At 37.6% G+C, this 22,336-nt stretch overlaps 3 protein-coding genes across 6 annotated transcripts in view; 2 read left to right on the top strand and 1 right to left on the bottom strand.

Moving 5' to 3' along the window:
* Positions 1-4,166, top strand: part of man1b1b (mannosidase, alpha, class 1B, member 1b) — a 15,038-nt gene extending 10,872 nt beyond the window's left edge. Inside the window, exon 14 of the mRNA XM_079606692.1 lies at positions 1,647-4,166. Within this exon, the coding sequence (XP_079462818.1) occupies positions 1,647-1,853 (207 nt within the window). The 3' untranslated portion in view covers positions 1,854-4,166. The remainder of the gene's footprint in view (positions 1-1,646) is intronic.
* dpp7 (dipeptidyl-peptidase 7) lies at positions 4,130-10,534 on the bottom strand. 2 transcript variants are annotated; one of them, XM_079606694.1, is made up of 14 exons: positions 10,435-10,534; positions 9,719-9,855; positions 9,430-9,571; positions 9,209-9,348; positions 8,189-8,352; positions 7,780-7,915; positions 7,583-7,664; positions 7,339-7,505; positions 7,017-7,077; positions 6,778-6,896; positions 5,761-5,917; positions 5,529-5,593; positions 5,246-5,316; positions 4,130-4,268 (listed from the first exon to the last, which is right to left on the bottom strand). In XM_079606694.1, exons 1-14 carry the CDS (start codon positions 10,505-10,507, stop codon positions 4,166-4,168), a joined length of 1,617 nt encoding a protein of 538 aa, XP_079462820.1. In that variant the 5' UTR covers positions 10,508-10,534; the 3' UTR covers positions 4,130-4,165. The 2 variants fall into 2 exon arrangements, with proteins under 2 accessions (XP_079462820.1, XP_079462819.1); XM_079606693.1 differs by having other exon boundaries at positions 9,698-9,855; positions 10,435-10,532.
* On the top strand, positions 10,458-22,336 carry noxa1 (NADPH oxidase activator 1). Of its 3 annotated transcripts, none has more exons than XM_079606697.1 (17): positions 10,458-10,514; positions 11,691-11,882; positions 12,117-12,296; positions 12,975-13,057; positions 13,287-13,395; positions 14,838-14,972; positions 15,177-15,284; positions 16,126-16,185; positions 16,291-16,328; positions 16,419-16,557; positions 16,923-16,991; positions 17,441-17,519; positions 17,802-17,881; positions 18,721-18,875; positions 19,025-19,130; positions 21,478-21,601; positions 21,715-22,336. In XM_079606697.1, the coding sequence occupies exons 3-17, from the start codon at positions 12,123-12,125 to the stop codon at positions 21,819-21,821; spliced, it is 1,566 nt and encodes a 521-aa protein (XP_079462823.1). In that variant the 5' UTR covers positions 10,458-10,514; positions 11,691-11,882; positions 12,117-12,122; the 3' UTR covers positions 21,822-22,336. The 3 variants fall into 3 exon arrangements, with proteins under 3 accessions (XP_079462823.1, XP_079462822.1, XP_079462821.1); XM_079606696.1 differs by lacking the exon at positions 10,458-10,514 and adding an exon at positions 10,537-10,668; XM_079606695.1 differs by lacking the exon at positions 10,458-10,514 and adding an exon at positions 17,678-17,707 and having other exon boundaries at positions 11,746-11,882.

Genomic DNA, 22,336 nt, shown 5'->3' with positions numbered 1-22,336 from the left:
CCCATTGAATATAATATACATTTTTTATATATATGTAATTATTATTTTTTTTTTATTAAAGCTGTATTTCATTTTAGAGTCAAGCCTAGGCCTCATGAAAAATTTTTTTTTAATTAGATTGGTGCCATCTGGTGGATACACTGAGCATTTTTATCACGCAATAGCACATTTTTACCACTAGATAGATTTACAGATTTCTGTAGAAAGGCTTGCAAATTCTAGTGATTTTTGCACATATTTGCCAATTTTTTTTCAGGTTATTGATTTTAAAATAGAATAACAGATTCTCAAAGACTATTTTTGTCTTTTTTTGTTAGTTTGGTTGGTTTAAATGGTAATTTGAAGTGCCAGTTTTACTTTATAATACAGTCAAATTAGCTTTCATTTGTGTGTGTGTGTGTGTGTGTGTGTGTGTGTGTGTGTGTGTGTGTGTGTGTGTGTGTGTGTGTGTGTGTGTGTGTCTGTTTTGCACTCTTGATGTTTTAGAGATTCGTCCCTTCACTGTTGAGTCCTTTTTTTCTGCATCCTGGCTGATTTGTAGATTGTATGCACAAAAAAACTCTTGTGTTTTCATATTTTTTACAATTTCCCATTCATTTCCTATGGGGGTCATTTTTGACCAAAGAGCAGAAGTGTGATGACCACTTAGCATGCTTGGATCATGACTTCAATATTTTTTGTGTGTTCACATACCTAATACCATAAAAGTCACCTAGTTTCGTAACATTCCGAAGAAGCTGTGATTTTTAAAAATTCAAAATAGATTTATGTAATCTGAATTTATTAGTGTGTATGTGTATAAAAGTGTGTTTGTGTGTGTGTGTGTGTGTGTGGATGTGTCTGTTTTGCACTCTTGATGTTTTATAGATTCACCCCTTCACTGTTGTGTGCTTTTTTTCTGGATCGTGGCTGATTTGTAGATTGTACGCGCAAAAAAACTCTGTATTTTCACATTTTTGCCAATTTCCCATTCATTTCCTATGGGGGACCATTTGGACCCGAAGGTCTTGAGTGTGACTATTTTTTTTACAACCACTTAGACAATTCAAATCCTGTCGCCAATTTTTTTGGGTGTTCATATACCAAGTACCAACAAAGTTACCAAATTTCGGACCATTCCGATGAAGCTATGATTTTTGAAAAATGTTTATTCAAAAGCTTCGGGACCATTTGGTCCGAAGAACCCCAGAGGGTTAAAGTGTAGTGTGTATGCAAACACAACAGAGGTGTTTTTATTATAAAGATGCAGTTTTATGATGTGGCAGTTTGTCCATGTACTTAGTATGCACGTTATCAGAAAAGTGCATAATTCTAGCGAGTAACAGAACTGTAAAAGTAATATCAGGGAATTTTAGAAGTGTTTTGATTATTTTTCATACTGGCTCAAAGCCAAACCTGGGTGCTTTGTCAGAATGAAAGTGTGATATTGGCTCAGTTGTAACTTTCATATGTCAGATATATTGCTACTTGGCTTCTCATATTTGGCTTGGTTTATGCAAACATCGCCTTACTCCTTTTCCAAGTGTACTTACACTTTCTCTCTCTGCATTTCTGACCTTCACATTCAGCATTCAGTTCATATCAACAGTTTACAAGGATGTTAGCAAACAACTCTTGTTCTGACTCACGCGTCCCTCTCCCCACAGGTTCCCACTGGAGGTTATACATCCATAAACAACGTCTGTGACCCGGCCTATCCCAGCCCTCGAGACAAGATGGAGAGCTTCTTCCTGGGTGAGACGCTCAAATACTTCTACCTGCTGTTTTCCGAGGACCCCGACCTTATCAGCTTAGACAAGTACGTCTTCAACACTGAGGCCCATCCTCTGCCCATATGGCCACAAGCAGAGTGATGTACCCTCAAGCACACGTGCGTAACCAAACACACCTCTCTCAGGGCCGTGAACACATTTGATATCCAAACTGCCGTCTTTTTCTACACTATGAACTCTTTTTTTTGTAAGTGAAAGTCACTTTCTGGTGAAATAATTAGAGCCATGACACAAATCAGTTTGTAGGTGCGTAGTTTCTGAGTGTTCTAGTGATCTGTATGTTTCTATTAATAGAGTTTCTCTATTTATCCTTCTATGATACTTTGATCAGCTGGGCTTCTAAGTTAGCCCACTGAATCAGTATGCGCAGTCTCTCAGCCCGAGCACAGACAAACAAAAACGCTCATACTGTGAAACCTTATGGGGACTGCAAGCACTTTATGGTGTGTTTTTGGGGTTTAGTGTGTGTGTGTATATTTTCTTTTAATGAAAGAACCACTGCTGTTTTTGTGGTGGGGAGTCTTTCTTAGGGATTCTATTTAGCTTTGTACATTTGTTTTTCTTTGCATCATAATTATTTCCATGGTTTTACTTGTTTTCCAGAGCATTTGGAATATGTGGTTACACTTTACAATAAGGTCTCATTTGTTAACATTAGTTAAAGCAGTAACTAACATGAACTAACAATGAACAGTACATTTTTTGCAGCATTTATTAACTTTTGTCAGTTAGTTAATAAACATGTACATGTTCATGTTAGTTCACTGTGCATTAACTAATATATTAACGGATACTTTTGATCTTAATTTTTTTAAAATTAACAATGCTGTTGTACATTGTTAGTTCTGGCTTACTAATGTAGTTAACTAATGTTAACAAATGAAACCTTATTGTAAAGTGTAGTTATCAGACATTGTATAATTTTTTTAATGTTTATTCATTTGAATATTTCTCTTTTGTTTTGAGCCTAAAACCCCATTCTTGCTGTGAAGGATTTTAATGCCATTCCTGTGAATAGGAGAAAAGTACATGTATGTGTTGAGTTTGGTGTTAGTTAGAGGGTTTATTATTTTATATATAAAAAAATCTCCTTTTGATGGGTTCCATTTTTTGTGGTTGCAGGATTATAAGTCTTTTAATGGAGCATTAATCAAGCACAATGTTGTTTTTCAAAAACAAAACAAAAAAAAGGGTCTATAATATATTATGGCACATCTTTCGTGGGACCTACATCAGATGAGAATGTGTCCATAGTATTTTCACATGTACGATGAACTTTTAACACGGTATTTGTAGAATATTTTGTGAAATGTGAACAATTGGATGTTTTAAACTTTTTTTGTAGAATCTTCAAAATTCCAAATGTTGTTATGCAGGAAGACAAATGGAATGTTTAAGTTATTCATTCTTCTTTGCTGATTGCAGATCAGTTTGTGGCCTGAGTTTAAATAGAATAGAATGTACAGGATGTTTTAAGGTTACTGATAACACGCAGGGCTACCAACTTTTTGACCATCAAAGAATAGACCTGCTGTTTACACAGATTCACAAATGTATTATGTCATTGTATTTGAAAAGCTGGTTGAACATTACGTCTCACTGTGCAGAATCTTACAGTAATATTATCCAGAGGATGGTTAAGGTAGTATATATTACAGCTGTTCATCAAGGGCTGAGCATTGACTGGTTTCTCGACGTCGTGCTGTGCGGTGTTCTGTTCCGCGTGTGCCTTTAAATACAGAGCAATGATGACAAATGACTATTTTCAATCCTGAGAATCAAGTTTTTATGAGAAATCAATCTATTTTAATCATCTCATTCATTCCTGTGGTGAAGCTATTTATGATTCATTTTTTGTGAATAAATACTTGTGATTATTTATAATACAGTGTGTAAGCGATAAATTAACTTGCTATCTGTATGCTATTTCTGGGTATTTTTTTTTCTCATTGTGTGAGAAATTGAAGACAGCTTGCTTGTGTATCTCAGATTAAAATGAAGGGCTTTTCATGCCTCACTCTCAATTGTTGTGCAAATGTCTTAAATTATCATCTGCCCCATGCATATTTGACAAATCAACATGGTTCTAAATCATTCATTCACCAAAGACGTGCCATGAATTTCAAAGAATATTCTAAAACAGGGACAATAATAATGTGGTACAGCTGTACATATTCCTTTGAATTACCACAACTCAATCTGGCAATTTGTAAATGATGATTTTAGACAAGAGTGAGCTTGTACATCATGAAAATGTTTTTTTTCTTTTCTTTTTATTGACAAATTAATATTTCTGGAATATATCTTTTTTGAATGTCCATTTCTGTGGAAAATAAATGGATTTATTCCCTATTTTACAAGTTCACAAATGTTGAAATAAATTGTACAACAATTTATGATGACTCCTTCCTTGCCGCCTTAACCCATTGAGCAATGATTTCAGACTCCTTCTTACGAGCCACAATCACAGACTCGGGATCAGCAGGGTTGGACTCCCTGAGAAAAAAAAAAAAAAAAGTAGTCAGATGACATAGCCAAAAATTTCAATGGTAGCATAAAAAATATTTATTATTTTATTTTTTGCATATCCAGATAGGTTTCTGAAAGTCTGGACAGCAAAAACTATTTTTAATCTGAATCAGACCACATTTGGAGGTGGTTATTTCAGATTTCAGTCCCACTTTATATTAAGTGGCTTTAAGTACTATGTACTTACATCAAAAAATAAGTACAATGTTCATGTTGTATTGTAAAACACTTTTGCTGCTATTGATGTGTGATACGGGTAAGGTTAGGGACAGGTATGGTGGTATGGGTCAGTATAAGGGGGGGTTAAGGTGTAAGGGAAGGTAATTACAAATGTAATTACATTTAAAAAAACAGCATGTAATTACAGCTGTATTTAATTTAAGTAGAAGTTCAATGTAAAAACATGCATGTACACATTAAGTCCATCGTATCAAATTAGTAATTTCAATCTAAGTACATAGTACTTAATATAAAGTGGGACTCAGATTTCAAATGGTGTTTTGCATCACGCTTATGATAACGTCAAAATCGCTGACGGAACTGCCGGAAGTATTCAAACGGTATGTCCAAAGATTTTGTCCGGTACATTACAATATATACCATTCTCCCCCGTCACTTAGTTTTTCATGTGCGAGGGAGGAGACTGGTATATATTGTGCTGTAGTCATGGCCGAAATCTTTGTCAAATAGGGCACTTATTTGGAGATCGAGATGATGCACCTCCATCTTTCCTGCATTCGTTTTGAAAGCCTTATCACATGTGTGTAAGCCTACGTCATTACCAAAGCAACCCATGCAGATAGGTTGGTTATGTCTGGACACACAAATATCAGTTGATTACTCGCAATTAAAAGTGCAGACATTCTGCCTGAAAAGATATGATTTGAGGGGGGGAAAAATCCAATTTGCCTGCGGTCTGAAAATAGCTTCAGTTTAACTCGCACCTTAAATCCAGATGATGAGCTCCCTCTGGTATGTTGATTGCAATCAGTGATGGGCTGAGTGTCTTCCTGATCTACAGGTGAAAATTTCATTCAATGTTTTACAGAGAAGAGCAACAAAATAGCCTTTACTTGTAAACAGAACAAAGAGTTAAAAAAGTGCACTCAGTGTAACAAGGGAATTACTGAAATTAAGTATTCTGATCATTTTCAACAGTAGAAAAACAAAATGAAGTGCACCTTTATATTTAAATAATACATTTACAGTTTTAAAAGTGAAACTTACCCCTCCATTTGCCCAAGGATCAAGATCCCCATTGGAAAATATGATATTGCTTGCAGCGGAGAGATCTAGAAGAGATAATTCAAATGGATGCAACATTTAGCTCCCAGTTCACTGGAAACATCAATGAATATTAAAAGGATAGCAAAGACAAGTGGATCCTGATGCATAATCATGAGGTAAAACTTTTAAAGAAAAACACAAACTTATCCACAGTTTGGTAGTTCTAGCTTACCTTGTCCCCAGAACTGGGTCTTGAGCCACCCAGGCCGCGGCAGCACCCGCCATCTCTTTAAGCAGTACTGTTCCCTCTGCTGCTCGGTGAATGTCATCGCTGGGAACATGTCTGTCACATTGTTACTCTCAAAGCACATCTCGATCTCAGTGCAGGCCTAAACAAGATTTGTATATAAAGACATTGTTATATACACGATTAACAAGTGAATATTCCAATGAAACCTAATACATCAGAGAGGAACTGCAAACTTTATTAAAAAAATATTTAAAAACTTTTTTTAAAGTCACAGAGTCAAGTATTTGGACTGAATAGAGTGCTGCAAAAATGACTCCTAAAAGCTGGAACTGAGTTAGCATTTTGAACTTCCAGTTCCATTGTTTTGAAGTCAATGGGTTTTTTGAATGCGTTTAAATGCCGAAAATGAGGTCTGTGGTTATTAACACAAAATATTTTCTTGTTTCATTCTACGACAAAATATATCATAAATACCCACCACTCGTGATATTTTTAAGGTTTTAAATGTCTTGAAAAAGGACTAAAGTAAAAAGGGTTGTGTGGAGCATTGAGATTGAAAGCACTGCCGATAGCTTAGTGGTGTTGACAAGGTCATGTGACATTTGTTTATAGTCGAACTTTAGCTTTCTACATCTGGGGATTATTTATACTTAAATTCATTTAAAGTAATGTTAATTCGTGAAGATTATCTTGATGAACAAAACGTGTAAGAATCATAAACTTATGCAGTAATCCAAAAGCCAAAGAAAAAAGCCTATTGGCTTTTTAGCAAGGGAACCAGGGTGATGCTAACTTCCAGGTTGACCTACAAAATTATGTCATACCTGCAGGCACACTATGGTCTCAAAATAAAAAAATTCCTTAAGACTTGTGTGATTAAATGATCATAAACACGTGAAATTATTCTCTAATCATTGATCAAGGCTCTAATATTACAGTGAAACTTCAGCAAGTACCAAAAACTAGTATTCAGGGTTTAGTGAGAACTAATCTAGGTACCTGGTAATCCCACGCATTGCTGTTAAAGCCAAGGCCACAGCCGGTGGGGTCGGCACACTCCACATAGAGACTGTACAGGTCATAACATGTGAGCTGTCCAGTGGAATTATACATAATGCCTGTGGGGGTAAGAACAAAATGAATGCAAAAGTCTTCTGAGCCTTGAATGGACCAGAGAGATTACAACAAAAAGAAACAGAAAATGAAATCGAAATCTGTGCAAAGCTGCGGTCATTTACCAACAGTATCTCTGAGTGCCAGCATAAGATCAGTGCCATTCAGCATGGTTTCACACGCCACCTGTCAAAGTAAAACGTACTGAACTTTATCTTTTAAGACACATCAGTGTGTCCAACTGCAGGAACTGCACTAGTAAGCCATTTTAAATGGAACCAGGAATGGTTTCATTTGCTATATGCATCAGGGAAACATTTGCTTAACACCATTAGGTTTTGCTTTCTGCATTAAAGCCTTTCAGTGGCAATCTTTTATTTTTCATGCTATCCCCTTCCCATTTGGTGACAGAGTTTTCAAAATTAACGCTAGTGAGGAGTCCAGTACCTTCACAGGGAAGGCTGGCATGCTGCCCATGAAATGAGTGCTGTAGGGATAATCCAGCATGGCCAACATGGTGAAGGCGTTGCGTAAGAGTCCGTTCAGCTGATGAATGTCCTTTGGGGTGGAGGGAGTTTTACACAGCGAGAAAGCAGACTGGATGCGGCTGTAGTCTATGAACAAAGAGCAAGAGAATGAAACAAACGCAGAGGGAAATGGTTAAGCATCCCGAGCGAATGGCTACGGATACCTTTCTGTTGTGCCAAAGTGTTTAGCTTCTGGAAAGCTCCTTTCACCGCATCTCTGCAGGCAGGGTTAATCTTCTGGAAATCCTGAACAAGCAAACAGAACACATCAATATTACTCCAATACAAAATCAAATCCTCTTTTATTTAGAAAAACTGTTTTAAAGCTGAAGTGCCTGAAAGGAATTCAATATGAACGTACAGCAGTGACGTCCTGGAAAAACTGTGCAGAGTCTCCAAGACCTGCGGTGGACAGGATGGGAGCGCTAGCGGCTAACGCACCAGCAACAATATTCGGGTACCTGATTCTCATGTAAACGCTCAACATTCCTCCATAGCTGACATAAAAACAGACATAATAATAATATCAAAATGTTATTATTAGCAATTATTATTGCATTATATAAAATTACTAATTCATTTTTATTAGTAATTAATAATGAAATATCATGTAACCATTTGGGACATGTGTGTGTGTGTGTGTGTGTGTGTGTGTGTGTGTGTGTGTGTGTGTGTGTGTGTGTGTGTGTGTGTGTGTGTGTGTGTGTGTGTGTGTGTGTGTGTGTGTGTGTGTGTGTGTGTTAAATATAAAGCTGACTGAGACCCCCTACCTTCCACCAAAGACGATGACGGGACATGTCTGAGCTCCCAGTTCCTTCTTTAGCTCTGTGATCATGAGCGCATAGTCAGCCAGGGCCTGCTCCACTGTCAACAGCCCCACCTCAGGGATATTAAATGAATCCTTCCCAAATGGAAGAGATTTTCCATAATACCTCTAGTGTTTAAATCAAAGGTAAACATTAATGGAAAAGTACAGTATACACTCAAAAACACAGTGAAAACAGAAATGTTGTGTAAAAAAATACAATTTTAAATATATACATTTTATACTTTAATTTATTCCTGTGATAGCAAAGCTGAACGTTACTTTTCAGCATCATTACTCCAGTCTTCAGTCACATGATCCTTCAGAAATCATTTTAGTATGCTGATTAGGTGCTTAAACTATTATTATTATTAGTTGAAAACAGTTGTGTTTTTTGGTGTGGAAACCATGATACACTACCATTCAAAGGTTTGTGGTATGATTTAAAACATATTTTTACTTAAATTAATACAGCTAGGACACATTGTTTTGATCAAAAGTAATTGTAAACATGACAATAAAGACATTTATAATTTTACAAAAGATTCATGTTTCAAATAAATGCTGTTCATTGAACTTTCTTTTCATTAAAGAATCCTGATTTTTTTTTTTATTATTGTTACCACAAAATTGAGCACAAATCATAATGGCTAATAATTAAGCACCAAATCAGCAATGATTTCTGAAGGATCATGTGACACTGACATAATGAAGTCATGGCAGCTGAAAAATTCTTCTTTGTCACCACAAGAATATATTACATTTGAAAATATATTCAAATATAAAACTTATCATTTGAAATTGTAATAATATTTCACAATAAATGTTTGATCAAATAAATGCAATCTCTGTGAGCATAAAGGACTTCTTTCAAAAACATCTTAATCAGAATTTTTTCAAACTTCTGTCCAGCATTAAGCGGACATCTACACTTTTCTAATGTCTAACTTCCTCCATGGTCATATGATTGAACATGAAGTCTTACGTGCTCAGCAAATATGACCAGGGCTCCCTGCACTGCTGCCAGCTCTGTGATGAAGCCTGAATTCAGTGCAAACTCCCATATGTCCCCCTCATTGCCAGTGTAGAAAAAAATGGGTCCATAGCCTTTCTTCCAGTACTGATCTAGAATAAACACATTGAAATCAGTATGAATATAATTTAAAACGATAAGACTACTAAGAGTATGACAATGTGGCAGATTACCTGTAATAAGGTAACGCTGATCATATGTGCCATTGCCAAGGCTGTTGTAATTGAAGTGGTCTAAAATCTGTTTAAAATACATTTCCTTGAAATCAGCAGCAAGGTCTCTGTGAGATGTGATGACCTCATTATTGAGCTTTTCCTTAAAAGAAAGAAAGAAAATTCCAAAGAACAGAAACGTTAAGGAATAACACAGAGCAAAGAATGGTAGAAACTGTATGAAAACTGGAACAGCCTATAGGTAACAATACAATTTCAAAATACATACAAACTGCAGATCAGAACTTGCCACAGATAAACGAGTCTCAGCCTTTCCAACGAGGATCAGCAACATGAATCCAAGGAAAAGCCACCGTGCAGCCATTCTCACAAAGACCCCATAAATCAAGTCAGAAATCCAGTGAAGTTTAAAGAAATCTTCACAGCCTAGTATTGATTATCATGTGATCACATCAGCTATCATGTGACTTTCTTGTGTGTCATCCATGGTGTCATCTAAACGTTACAGACAGTCGCTTTATCTATGTTGGATTGAAAGTACCCGATTTACACCGTTATAAAGTTAAAGGTTGTCTGAGCAATAAAACGATCAATTTCGCAGTTTAACAATAATAGTTTCAGTCAGAGTAAAAGTCAGGAACCATTTCAAAGTAAAAGTCTTCATTTAAATAACGGTCAAAATGAGCGGATTAGCCTATTATTATTATTATAATTTTTTATTATTATTATAAAATGCTTAAAAACAGGAACTATATAAATACTAAATAAATACATCTTGTGGAATCCATAAGTGAAATAATTGTAATGGCTTTCTTGCCTTTCAATGGTTAACGTTACACAAGAGCGTGCACTAAAAAATCCAAACAGGCAGCAATATAACAACCTCCATAAAAATATCACCTCTACAAAAATACCAAACTTATTGCTAACTGTTACAGGCAGCCCTAATTCACTTTTCTTTTCTTTTTTTCTTTTTTTACGTTTCTTTATCTAAATTTGTAATACCTGTTATGAGCAGGAAAAACTGTAAATGGCAAATGTGGCCCATTGAGGATGAACGATCGAACTGCTCGATCATTACATCAGTAAGTCCAAACCTGGTTGTATGTGCATGGGGACTTTGATTTCATTATTTTGAATCAGTTCACTGGGATTGGGTAGGGTTTGTTCAGTGAGCATTTTCTGCAGTTTACATCGCTACGCCAGTAGGTGGAAACACGTGTCTATTATGTTTTATGCGTGAGTAGTACCATTCAAATAAAATGGATTCGTTCACAAACCAAATCGTTCACTAACTAATCACCACTACCAACTTTTGTAACACTCACACATAGCCTAACCAGTAAACAATAATAAGAAGAAAGATGTAATTCTACTATGTAGTTCTATAACTAGCCTACATGCAATTCATGTAGTAGAACACAGGATAATGCACAGTATGTAAAAAGTAACTTTTTAGACATGTTCAACTAATTGTTTTCTGGGTTTTAGGACTACAAACTGAACAGATCAATACAATAGTGACAGTGACTCGGAATTTGTCCTCTTAATCACATAGGCGGCAGGCCTAGTACATTAGGAGCAGTGAGTAGACACACACAATGCAAACCTTATAGGACCTTTGCTCAAGGGTACCTCAGTCATGGGTATTGAGGGTGGAAGAGAACACAGTTCATTCTCTACATTTTCCCTGCCGATATTGATAATCCAACCGGCAATCTTCAGGTTACAAGTCCGACTCTCTAACCATTTAGCCAGGACTGCACCCTTATTTAAGATGATTGTAGATGTTGTTTTAAATACAGAGCTTTAAGTAAATTGCACTATAACCTATACTTTTGTAAATAATCCAGATAACATTGGAGGTTAAATGAAAGTAGATTTGCGCATTCCTAGATATTTCAGGGGGTTTACTTGCTTTTACTTTTCCCAGTAAAAGCAACACTGGGATTTCCTCCAGTCTTTTTCTTGTCTGCTTCCCTATTACAAATAAGTCTCAGGTGAAAACTAAATGCTCTCTGGTAGTGTAAATCTTGGCCAGACCAACTTTAATGTTCTGCCCTATAGGGTTCTGAAGATAAGTGTGTTAGTGTGCACAGTGTCTTTCTTCTATTTCCTTGACTTACTCAACAGCTTATTGTTTAATTGAACCATTGTGTACGTGCCCTACCTGCTGCTCAACAAGTCTCTCCCTCTCTCTCTCTCTCTCTCTCTCTCTCTCTCTCTCTCTCTCTCTCTCTCTCTCTCTCTTGGGAATGCAGCAGGACTTCCTGATGGCATGGAAAGAGGGCGGGAACCACAACTGTGTGTCACTCTACAAAAATCACTTCCTTGTGAGTCAACTATGAGTTCTGGCTTACAGCTGTTCAGGAGCAGCACTCTTATTCATGATCGATCACTTCTAGAAAACAATTCAAGTTCCAGACTTATCTCTTGTCGGTTTCTTTGCTGTGGTAAGTATCGGCCAATGTATTGGGTTTTGCTTTTATGATTTTATTGTCTTAAAACAACCTGTTTAGTCTCACCTGTACATGTAGGCAGCTGTCAGATTATTTTTGTTTGTGTAATAGCATAAGCTATTAGTGATAAAAATTGGCTGTTTTCTCAGTACAACTTGGTATTAATCCGTTAATCTTAATTAATATAGCGATTATAAATAACATTTGATCCTATTTGTTTTGTTCTAGAGGGCCATGCTGTACATAGAGTTGATCAGGCTGTGGGATGAGGCCGTACAGGCAATAGACCGCCGGGACTGGCAGGGCGCTCTCACTAAACTCAACCAGATCACAGAACACAACTGTCGCACTATGTTTGTGGTCGCGTCGACACACATCGCCCTGGGTCAACTGGATTTGGCCATCAAGGTACAACCACAATCTTGGTACTTAAACATATAAGAAATGATAGAAATGTAGGATATCTGTAATTATACTCCATCACAGTTGTCTTAAGTTGTTAAATAGCATTTGCTATAGCTTTAGTTCAGGGGGTTTCAGTCTTTTATATGCCACTGATCCCCAAATATAATTATCCTCATGCAAGGGACCCTCATCCTAAAATATATTAAGGATGAACTGTATAAAAACTATGTATTTGTATGTATAAATACCCAATTGATACTATGAAAATCAATAATATTAATGTGTAAAATATAATTTGGAAAATATTTACTTTTTTGTTCTACTCACTATAGTACAGTACAGTTAGGTGTTTTATATGCCATTATAATCATAATATAAAAATAAATATGTATTTTTATGTATTTTTATTTATTTTAATCAAATTTATTTATTTAATTAGTTTAATCTTATTTTTTTATTATTTTTTATTCACAGTTTTCTTCAGCTCCTTTTCCCCTATATACTTGCTTGCGGTCCCCGGACCCCTGTTTAAAAACCCAGTTCATAAATTGGTCTTTTCAAGTTCGCAAAAAGATATAATGAGGAAATAAGAATGGTAAAGGGCATGATTGTTATGTTTTAGTTAGATAAAAATGTGGACATTTTGAGATGTCTTATACAATGTCATATGATACCTTTTAGGCTCTCGACCAGGCAATCGCAAAGGATTGTTGTCTTGCTGTGGGATTTTTTCAGAGGTCTGCTGTTCATATGATGGCAAACAAGTGAGAAATATTCTGTTTTTATACTGTAGATCTCTATGAATGAGTAGACCAGTCTGTCTGGAAATCCACAGCGTGATGCAACACAAACATTGGCCTCTGTTGTTTAAAGTTGATGTTCTGGACAGTTGATTCACTTTCATCTGACACTGCCTCTTTGTTCTCTTGCTCTCTCCATTCTCATTGTCTTTCTCTCGTTTTTCTTTATCTATGTCACCTTTTCTAACGCCAGACTGGAGGAGGCATTGTCGGATTGTATATGGGCTCAGAAATACATGAGGGAAAACCCTGTCATTGACTACAAACAGCTGGGTCTCCGCTATAAACTGTACACCTGGCAGGTCAGAACATAAGCATATTTCCGTCTGATTTAAGTAGGAAGTAAGACATAAAATCTATAAAGTATGATTTTCTGTGTTTAGTGTGCTGTTTTATTTGGAAGCATTTCAATTTGGGAAATTGTTGACATTTTCTGTCTTGCCTTATGTCAACTCTGCCATTAAACATGAACTTTGTTGGAGTCACCTGCACAGATAGCTATCACAAGGCCTCTTTGATGAATGAGTGGAAAAAGCTCCATAGTTATGCAATGTCAAATGCCAGGCTGAAAAAAGACAATACATCCAGAATTCCTCAGGTTAGCCTGAACAGATGAAGCAACCTTTCTGTTCCTCAAATGCAAATTGGTTGAAAAACAGAAGAGTTTCATAGAGGCAATGTACTGTATGACCACCACCACATGCAAAATGTTTACCATTTGTCCATCTTTAGACATAAGTGCTCATCTTATGTTTTATAAGTAGGTTTATGCGATTCACTGGGTGATGAAATGGAAGGTCCTTCTCAAAAAAAGTATTATTTTTACAGATTCTGAAGAGGGTACACTCAAAAATATTTTAATCCTTTTTCAAGTTTTAAAATTCCATCAAATTGAACTGAATAATCTTTACATATTATTCATATTATAAACTTTTTTTTCACTATAAAAAACTAGAGCTTAATAGAACATTTTTAATGTAAACAAACAGTCTTAATGGAAGAAGGGAATAAACCATTTAGTTTATGTGATTCGTATTCATAAATTAAACTTTAAAATATAAGTTTAAGATTTATACAAAATGTTTTTAACACTACTTTTTAAACTTAATTCATAATATGACTAAGGATTATTCAATTAAATTTGATGGAATTTTACTATTAATTGAAATGCGTAAATCTTGAAAAAAGGTGTACTTATTTTGAGTGTAGTAACAAAAAAGATCTTACTTTATGGATATATACATGGATGTATACAAACTACCATTCAAATGTTTTTATGAAAATACAATCAGCAATATTTTGAAACATTATTACAATTTAAAATAATTTCTATTTTAATATATTTCAAAATGTACTTTATTCTAGTGATGGCATTACTCCAGTCTTCAGTGTCACATGACCCTTCAGAAATCATTTCTAATATGCTGATCTGGTGCTTAAGTAACATTTCTCATTATCATTATAAACAATATATATATAACCTATATATATATATATAAAGATTATTTGCTAAATAGAAAGTTCAAAAATGTATTTGAAATAAAAATCTTCTGTAACATTATACATGTCTTTAGTGTCATTTGAAGAATTTAATTCATCTTAATCTTTCATCTTTCAGCTGAATAAAATTGTTTAAAAATATCCTTACTGACCCCATTTTGAACAGTAGTGTGTGTATATATACTATAGTGATATGATATAATGCTGAGTGTGCACAACTTGTGTGGGTTTTTTCCACTTATAGGTCCTTTATAATGCAGCAGCCATTCACTCTAGACTGCAACAATGGGACAGAGCCAGGGACATTTTACAGGCGGCCTCAGAGGAGAGAGGAGCGGGCCGAAGCAACCTAATAGGCACAGCTCTAGAGGCCATTTCTGTAAGATCTATGTGATATACTTATATTAAGAAAATGCAAAAAGAAGGCTGAAAAGCATTTTCATAGTGCCAGACATCCACCACTATACCTTTTTATTGTCCTTTTACTGATAATGTATCACTGGACACAGTGGTTTGTAACGATCTCTGAAGTCTGTTTGTCAAACGTAATGTAATGGGTTTTTTTGTCCGATTTTTTCCCCAGAGGAGAGAGGTTTTAGAGCCTCTCCTGGTGCCCGAGGGCGACGTGTTCCGTCCCAGGAAACAGGAGGTAGATCAGCTTAAACCGAGGGACTTCCTGGGTGAAGCAAAGGTGACTCACATCTTCACGCTGTACTGCTGCTTTAATAGCTGTTTGAAAATGAACTATACGATACACTTCCCTAATCCAATAAAAGCAAAGTACACAACATTTAAAAACCGGACAAACCTAAATGTGAAATATCAAATATTACAGACAAATAAATTGTAATGATGCATGCAGTACATTAAAAAGGCAAACTGTTCATTTTTCCAGGTTTGCATGCTCTAAGTCAGTGGGTCTCAGCCTTTTTGACTCCAGGTCCCCCAATTGTCCACAACATTATTCAAAGAGATGACTTTTCTGGTTATTTATGATTTACTGGATGGATGAGGAGGAAGGATGAGGATTTTTACAAATATTTTTCACCCTCAATTTCTACCTGATAAAATATTTGTTGAACTTGGCATAACAAAAACAAATTGTATATTCAGAATATATCAGAATATTGTATATTATTAGGCCTAATGATTTTATTAACAACATTTCATTTTTTTCTATAACATTTCCAGATCTAGAAGCCACACTTATATTTCTTACAAAAATAAAATAAAAAAATAACGAGGAGGCGATTTAAAATAAGAAATATCTTGTTTTCCCCCCAGCTTATTTTAATGCTAATGTTAATAATTTTAAGTCGTCATGAAAAATTTAGTTTGCTGATGCCCCCTAGTGGTTGCCAAGCCGAACAGTTGAAAATCTGTTAAAAATATAGAAATATATGGATGTAAGAAATTAAAAGCTCCCCAAAAAAAGAATGCATCTGCAGGTCTCCCATATAATCATAAACATTATAACTAAAGCACTATAAATTGGACAAATGTTCACTGAAACGAAACTCTTCTTCTCACAGGTCATCACTTCTTTGATTCCAAACGATGACTTCAGGGGCTTTGATCCTCTCAGACCACAGGTAAAGTTACCACCTGTGATGATACAACCTCAACATTTTGTCCTGCTATTTTCACTGTCTTTTTGTTTCTAAACTAAACTCTACTGATTATGTATGTTCCTGCAGAAACCAGGGTACTATGAGCCAAAGGTGGTCGAAGGCCAGTGAGTATTCAATATTCAGAACACATTAAAGACTGTTAGAAGACCGGCTTAATACACTGAGATAATATATGATGTATATTTCCTGCATAGGGACTCTCGTTACATGATGATGAAGAGTGCTTATGTGGCAAAAGGGGCAGGGGAGCTAACAGTGCCTGCTGGAGCAGAAGTGTTTGTGTATAGTGATGACGACAAGGACGGGCTGGCAGTAGTCATTTATGATGGAAAGGTGGGATACTCTTTCATTCTAGATGTGAAGGATGATTACTGAGGATTTGTATTGATATGCAGGACTACAATCTCCGGACTCACTACGTCCTGGACACCTATATTTTAACGATTTCTAAAAGATGAATCATCAGAGATTTCTGTACAGAAGTAAAGGTTAGGATCATTTTTTCAGTAGTATTACAGCACATGGTCACCTGAAAACGGGTCAGACTTAACAAGCGGATATTCTTGCTTTCTAATTATGTTTCTGACATTCACAAAAGCTGTTTGAGTGGCAACATCAATGTGTGATTTAAAACTGATAACAAAATATAGAATAACACCTGGGCTATTTCTTCTTCTTTTTTTTCTTTTGAATGTCAGAGAGGTCTGGTTCCCAATTTCCTGCTTGAACCGATGGGCAAGAAAAACAAGGGTAAATTCAAGCGAATTGTAAGTGTTCTACTTTTTTAACCTCCTCGGATGATTTTCTCCTCTTTCATTTATCACAGTTTGTGCTTTATGGGTTTTAATAGGGCTCTGTTATTTTAAAGATATGTTGAGCTTGGTGTAAAATGCAGAATTTTATGAATGCAGGCAGCTTTTTAATTCTAGTTAAAAATGTGTTTACACACTTTACAATTTGGCAAAGACTTTGCTTTGCCTCATCACTCTTTGTTACTTTCAGTATCGTTCTATAGGAAAATAGCAATCATGAAAATAAAAGTGAGTTTATAGCCTCTTCTTCCAGAGATGTGATGTTCAATTATGCAAGGGATCTAGATTCCCTTGTTTTGCATACTGTAGACGCTGTGACCTTGTTCTCCAGCCTCTGATGTACAATATCTGAATTAAAGTTGTTATAGGCAGTAACACACTGAGTGCTTTTCTCTGCATTAAAGGAACTCGCCAATGGCATCCCACATCCACCAGCCCTAAAACCCCCAAATCGACCCCAATGTCCATCTCAACGTTCACTAGGTACAGAAAATATGTTTTCAGACAAAGCAAACACATTGAAACTGAAACTGTTAGTTAATAACTAAAGTTGTTTTTATTAGTATAGAATTATTATAAAATCATTATACAAAATAAAGAAAATATAATTTTTGAAACTTTGATCTTTTTTCAATATTTAGAAAAATGCAGTGTAATGTTGCGTGATGCAGTTATCATATCCTCTCTCCTTCAACTGTCCTAAAAATAAGTCAAATGATTGTACCAGTATTCTGAAGAATGCAAGTTTGATCCTCTCTTCTGTAGAGTTGCACCCCTCCTGTGCCTGTGACACCCACACATCTCCTCCAGCGACCAGCAACTCCACCCGCGTCCCTACGCAGCAGGTGAGTAATAAAACACACTGGAAAAAGATGAAAGAATGCTCACCTTTTAGCAGGACAAATCAGCGATCCCTTTAGTAAATACAGTAACTCCAACGTTTTATTTCAACCACACAATCAGTTTTTTCCAGGAATTATCTTTATATTTTCCACCAATAATTAGAAGCTAATTTAAAACGATTTACATTCATTAAAAATGAACAGATTTGTGGTCAATAAACATGGGTTTTCCATACTCTAACATTTGGTGCCCCCTAATCTTGAATATTTGGTTAGATCCTCAGTGCTTATATCTTATATACTTCTGCAAATTCATTTTATCTCCCTGTCCAATTTGTCAAGCCTGAAAGCCAACATTTCTGACAGTATCATGTACTGTAGATGGAAATAGAAGCATGATTAATGCAGGGGCCGTCATGGTTGATCTTTTGTGTGAGATGAGATCTTTTGAATGAGTTTTGTGACTCAGACAAGAAGTGGAGTGGAGTGTTGAGGCAGCAGGTCTTTGATTTGGCCTGATTCAGTCAGAAATACACCCAAGGGAACAAAAGAACGCTGAAAATTTGAAGAGGAGACTATTTAAGGCCACTGCCTGGTAGAGATTACCTTATGACAAAACTTGTATTTGAATTTCCCAATACCTTGTGCACATGATAGAATTTTGTAATTGAAAAAGGGAACTCTTAGAGATGGGGGGAGGAAAGAAAAACTTTCCTTTTTATATAATTTTCACGTTCTTGTATTATAACTTTATTCGCTTGGCTTATACTTATGATGAGTTAAAAGCAAAAATCTGATTCAGATGTATCTCTGTAACCTCAGATGTGACCCCCTTTTTTCAGGCCCAAACTTCACCCCAGGACTATGGATCAGTCGTAGTCAAGGTGCACTATACATGCACCATGGCTCTGAGAGTCCCTTTAGAAACTCCTTTCCGGGATCTGCAAGAGAAAATCGCACAGAAATTAGGACAGCCTGTGACGAACATTCGCCTCAGGTAATATTGCAAACCTGCAGTCTGGCTGACCTGCTTTTAGTTGCCATAATTTCCCAGCATTAAAGTATGTTAGAACTCTGGTCACATTTCTTTCACTGAAAACCCCCCCACACCATCCTTAACGCATAATATTACACTTCCTCTCACAGACACAGAAGGCATGGCACCAGAGTACTAACTCCACTAAATGGTGACGATGGACTGGATAGCTTAGAGGGTGTGGCTGAATCAGGACGTGCCCAAATCTGGTGTCAGGTAACCTTACGAATTACCATTTTTGTTTGACAGCTCTCAATACAGACTAATTGTGTGCAATTTTTGCACTACTACTGTCACCAAATGGATTTTTTTTTTTATAGGCTCCCCATGCTCACCGCCTTGGTAATATTGTGTCACCCAAAAATTCCCACAAATGGTTGAGCTAGTGTCTGTATGTTTAAACAGAGCAGATTTTGATAGCACCAAACAGGTCTGTTGTATAGGACTAGATGTTGATATCCCTCTATAACTGCATACTTGAGGCAACGATGGGACTCCGTGAGATGGTCAAATGAGTGATGGCACCCTTTGGGTTATCAAGTGGGCACCCTCCTTCTTCAGTGTTTCGCTGATAGGCCCACGACACCTCCAGAGTGTTTAGCAGTGAATCCCAGCGTCCCAGGTTCACTCCCTAGGTGCCATCAACTTACTTGAAGGCCCAGACGGAGTCTTTTCTCTTCATCCACAGCCACTGGCTCCCATTTTCAGCAGCCCTGGAGAGGTCTTTGACTGCCTGCCGATGGGCCTTCCCTCGCACTCCCATCTCCCTGAGTTGCCTGGATGTTGAGGTGGCTACGAACCCTCTGCAGCCTACTTCCACTGGGCATATGTTTGCATTCCAGCCTTGTTGTTGTGCATCGGCTGCAAGTTCAGCGTACCTCAGCCTTTTCCGTTCGTAAGCCTCCTCCACTGCAGCCTCCCAGGGCACGGTGAGCACGATGATGTAGACAAGCTTGAGTGAGGCTGACCACAGAACAAGGTCTGGTCGCTGGTTTGTAGCTGCAATCTCAGCTGGGAAGCAGAGTTTCTTGCCCAAGTCTACCAGCAGCTTCCAGTCCCGTGCTCTGCCCAGCTACCCAGTGTCTGGTCTTGTGGTGGTGAGGCTGGCTTGACCCTCGCCCTCCCTAACAAATGGTGTCGGCTGCCACCGGGATGACGGGAGAGGAAGCGGATTAACACTTGTCCGTCGACTTTCTAGCACTGTTGCAAGACTCATTAGCACCTGGTTGTGCCGCTAGGTATAACGGCCTTGGGTGAGGCTGGTCTTGCATCCCACTAAGATGTGCTTCAGTGTTGCTGGACTTGGTCATAGAGGGCACGTGAGGTCTTCGGCATACCACTGGCTTAGGTTTGCGGGGGAAGGCAGGACATCGTAGGCAGCCCGGATTGTAAAACTTGCCCTGAATGCCTCCATCTCCCACAACTCTTTCCAGGAGATCTTCCTCTTCTCCACTCCTTTCCATGCTATCCACTGCCCTTGCTTTGCCTGCGCCACAGCTTGGGCGCACCTTCCTGCTTCCTCCTCCCGACGTACCTCCTGGACCACCAGCTTACGTCTCTGAGATGTAGAGGCCTTGCTCCATGCTGGTGTACTGGCCCAAACACCAAGACCCCTCCTGCACTCGGCCCACGATGTCCTTGTGTCTGAGTGCTGCCTTTGCCTGCTCAGTAGCAGCCAATGGGGTCCACTTCCTCCCGGTGGCTAGGATGGGGGCAGCTTGGGCTACGAATGGATCACTCGAATCCAGCAGCATCATCTCCAGTCTGACTTTGGCACACTTGTACTCCTCTGTCAGACTGGAAATGGGCAGGTGTAACATCCCTTTGCCGTAGAGCCCAATTCTGCTTAGGCACCTGGGAAGGCCAAGCCACTTCCTTATATAGGAGCTGACCAGTCTCTCCAGCTTCTCCACCTTTGAGAGCGGAACTTCATAGAGGGTTAGTGACCACATGAGACGTGGAAGTAGTCCATACTGCATGCACCAGAGCTTCAGCTTGCCAGGAAGCATAGTTCTGTCGATGTTCTCCAGGCCGCTGGCTACCTCCCTCCTGAGCTGCTCTGCCTGCTCTTTGTCTTTGAGGGAGGCATCATACCAATGACCCAGGCTCTTCACTGCAGCTCTTGCTCTGCGCACAGTTTGTTCTACCTCACTCCACCTGGGTAGACTAATATCCAGTTCGTGCTCTGGTGGATTGACTGGTAGCATGTCAGGAGGGAGCGTAACTTCTTCCTGGTGTTGGTCATCTGTGCAGGAATTTTTCAGATGTTCTTCCAGGTCGGCCTTTGACACTGAGAGACTTCCGCTCTTCTCCTTTGTAAAGAGACTCTTCACAAATTTGAAGGGATCTTTGTAGATGCGTGATCTTGTTTGCACCTTCCTGTGTCAGGCCAAATAAAACAGTGTTTACACTATTTTATGAAATCAACCTGTTTAATTGTTTATTAGGAAATAATTTCCTCACCATTACATTACCTTAAACTTTGTTCTATTACAAATGAATGTTACACCAATTGAGCATTTTTTTATATTTGGCAACTTTCTTTCTCCCATCTTGTCCCAAGAACGAGGACCCTCTGGCCAACAGGACCATTCTTTATCAGATGGTGGCACTATATGACTACAATGCACAAGGCCCAGAGGATTTGGAATTCGGTGAAGGTGACACAATTGACATCCTCAGTGAAGGTATGTAAACACAGGGGCGTCTTTTCTGTAGTATTAGATAATTGTAATTAGTTTTGCACACCAGTGTTGGAGTTATAAAAGTATTTTTCTTTTTTTCTCTCTCCATTTTGCAGTGAATGAGGAGTGGCTAGAAGGGCACATTGCTGGAAAAATCGGCATCTTCCCTAGAAGTTTTGCTCATCGGGACACAGAGAGCATCAGTGGGGCATCAACAGATTGACACAGCCTCTAAACATCTACAGTGGCCATATTAGCGTTCAATCATTAAGAACTTTCTTATGTGCAGCGACAGTATAGTGGCATCCATCTGCCAAAATTAATGACATTATTTATCATATGTTTTGTTTTCTTTATACAGTATTTCTTACACAGTAATTATACAGTAAGTTCTAATATTTATCAAACTGATAATGATTTGTTGACCACCCATAGCCTAGTGGTCAGTGCACTAACATTAAGAGCTGATGATTTTTAGGTGACACAAGTTCAAGTCCCGGCTCGTGGACTTTTTTTGATCACATATTTTCCTATCATAAAAAAAGGCAAAAAACTCTTATATATAAATATCTCAAACATTTATTTAAACTGGTGCCAGGTAAGCTTCTTCCACAGAAGAAGCAAAAACTGAAAAGAATATAAAATGTGTACCATGAAATGCAATGTATATCGCTCTCGATAAAAAACTCTGCCAAATGCTTAAATGTAAACAATGACATTTAAACTCCATTCACACCC

The sequence above is a fragment of the Phoxinus phoxinus genome (assembly GCF_949152265.1).
Source record: "Phoxinus phoxinus genome assembly, chromosome: 3".
NCBI lineage: Eukaryota > Metazoa > Chordata > Actinopteri > Cypriniformes > Leuciscidae > Phoxinus > Phoxinus phoxinus.
This window is presented reverse-complemented; position numbering and strand designations above follow the sequence as displayed.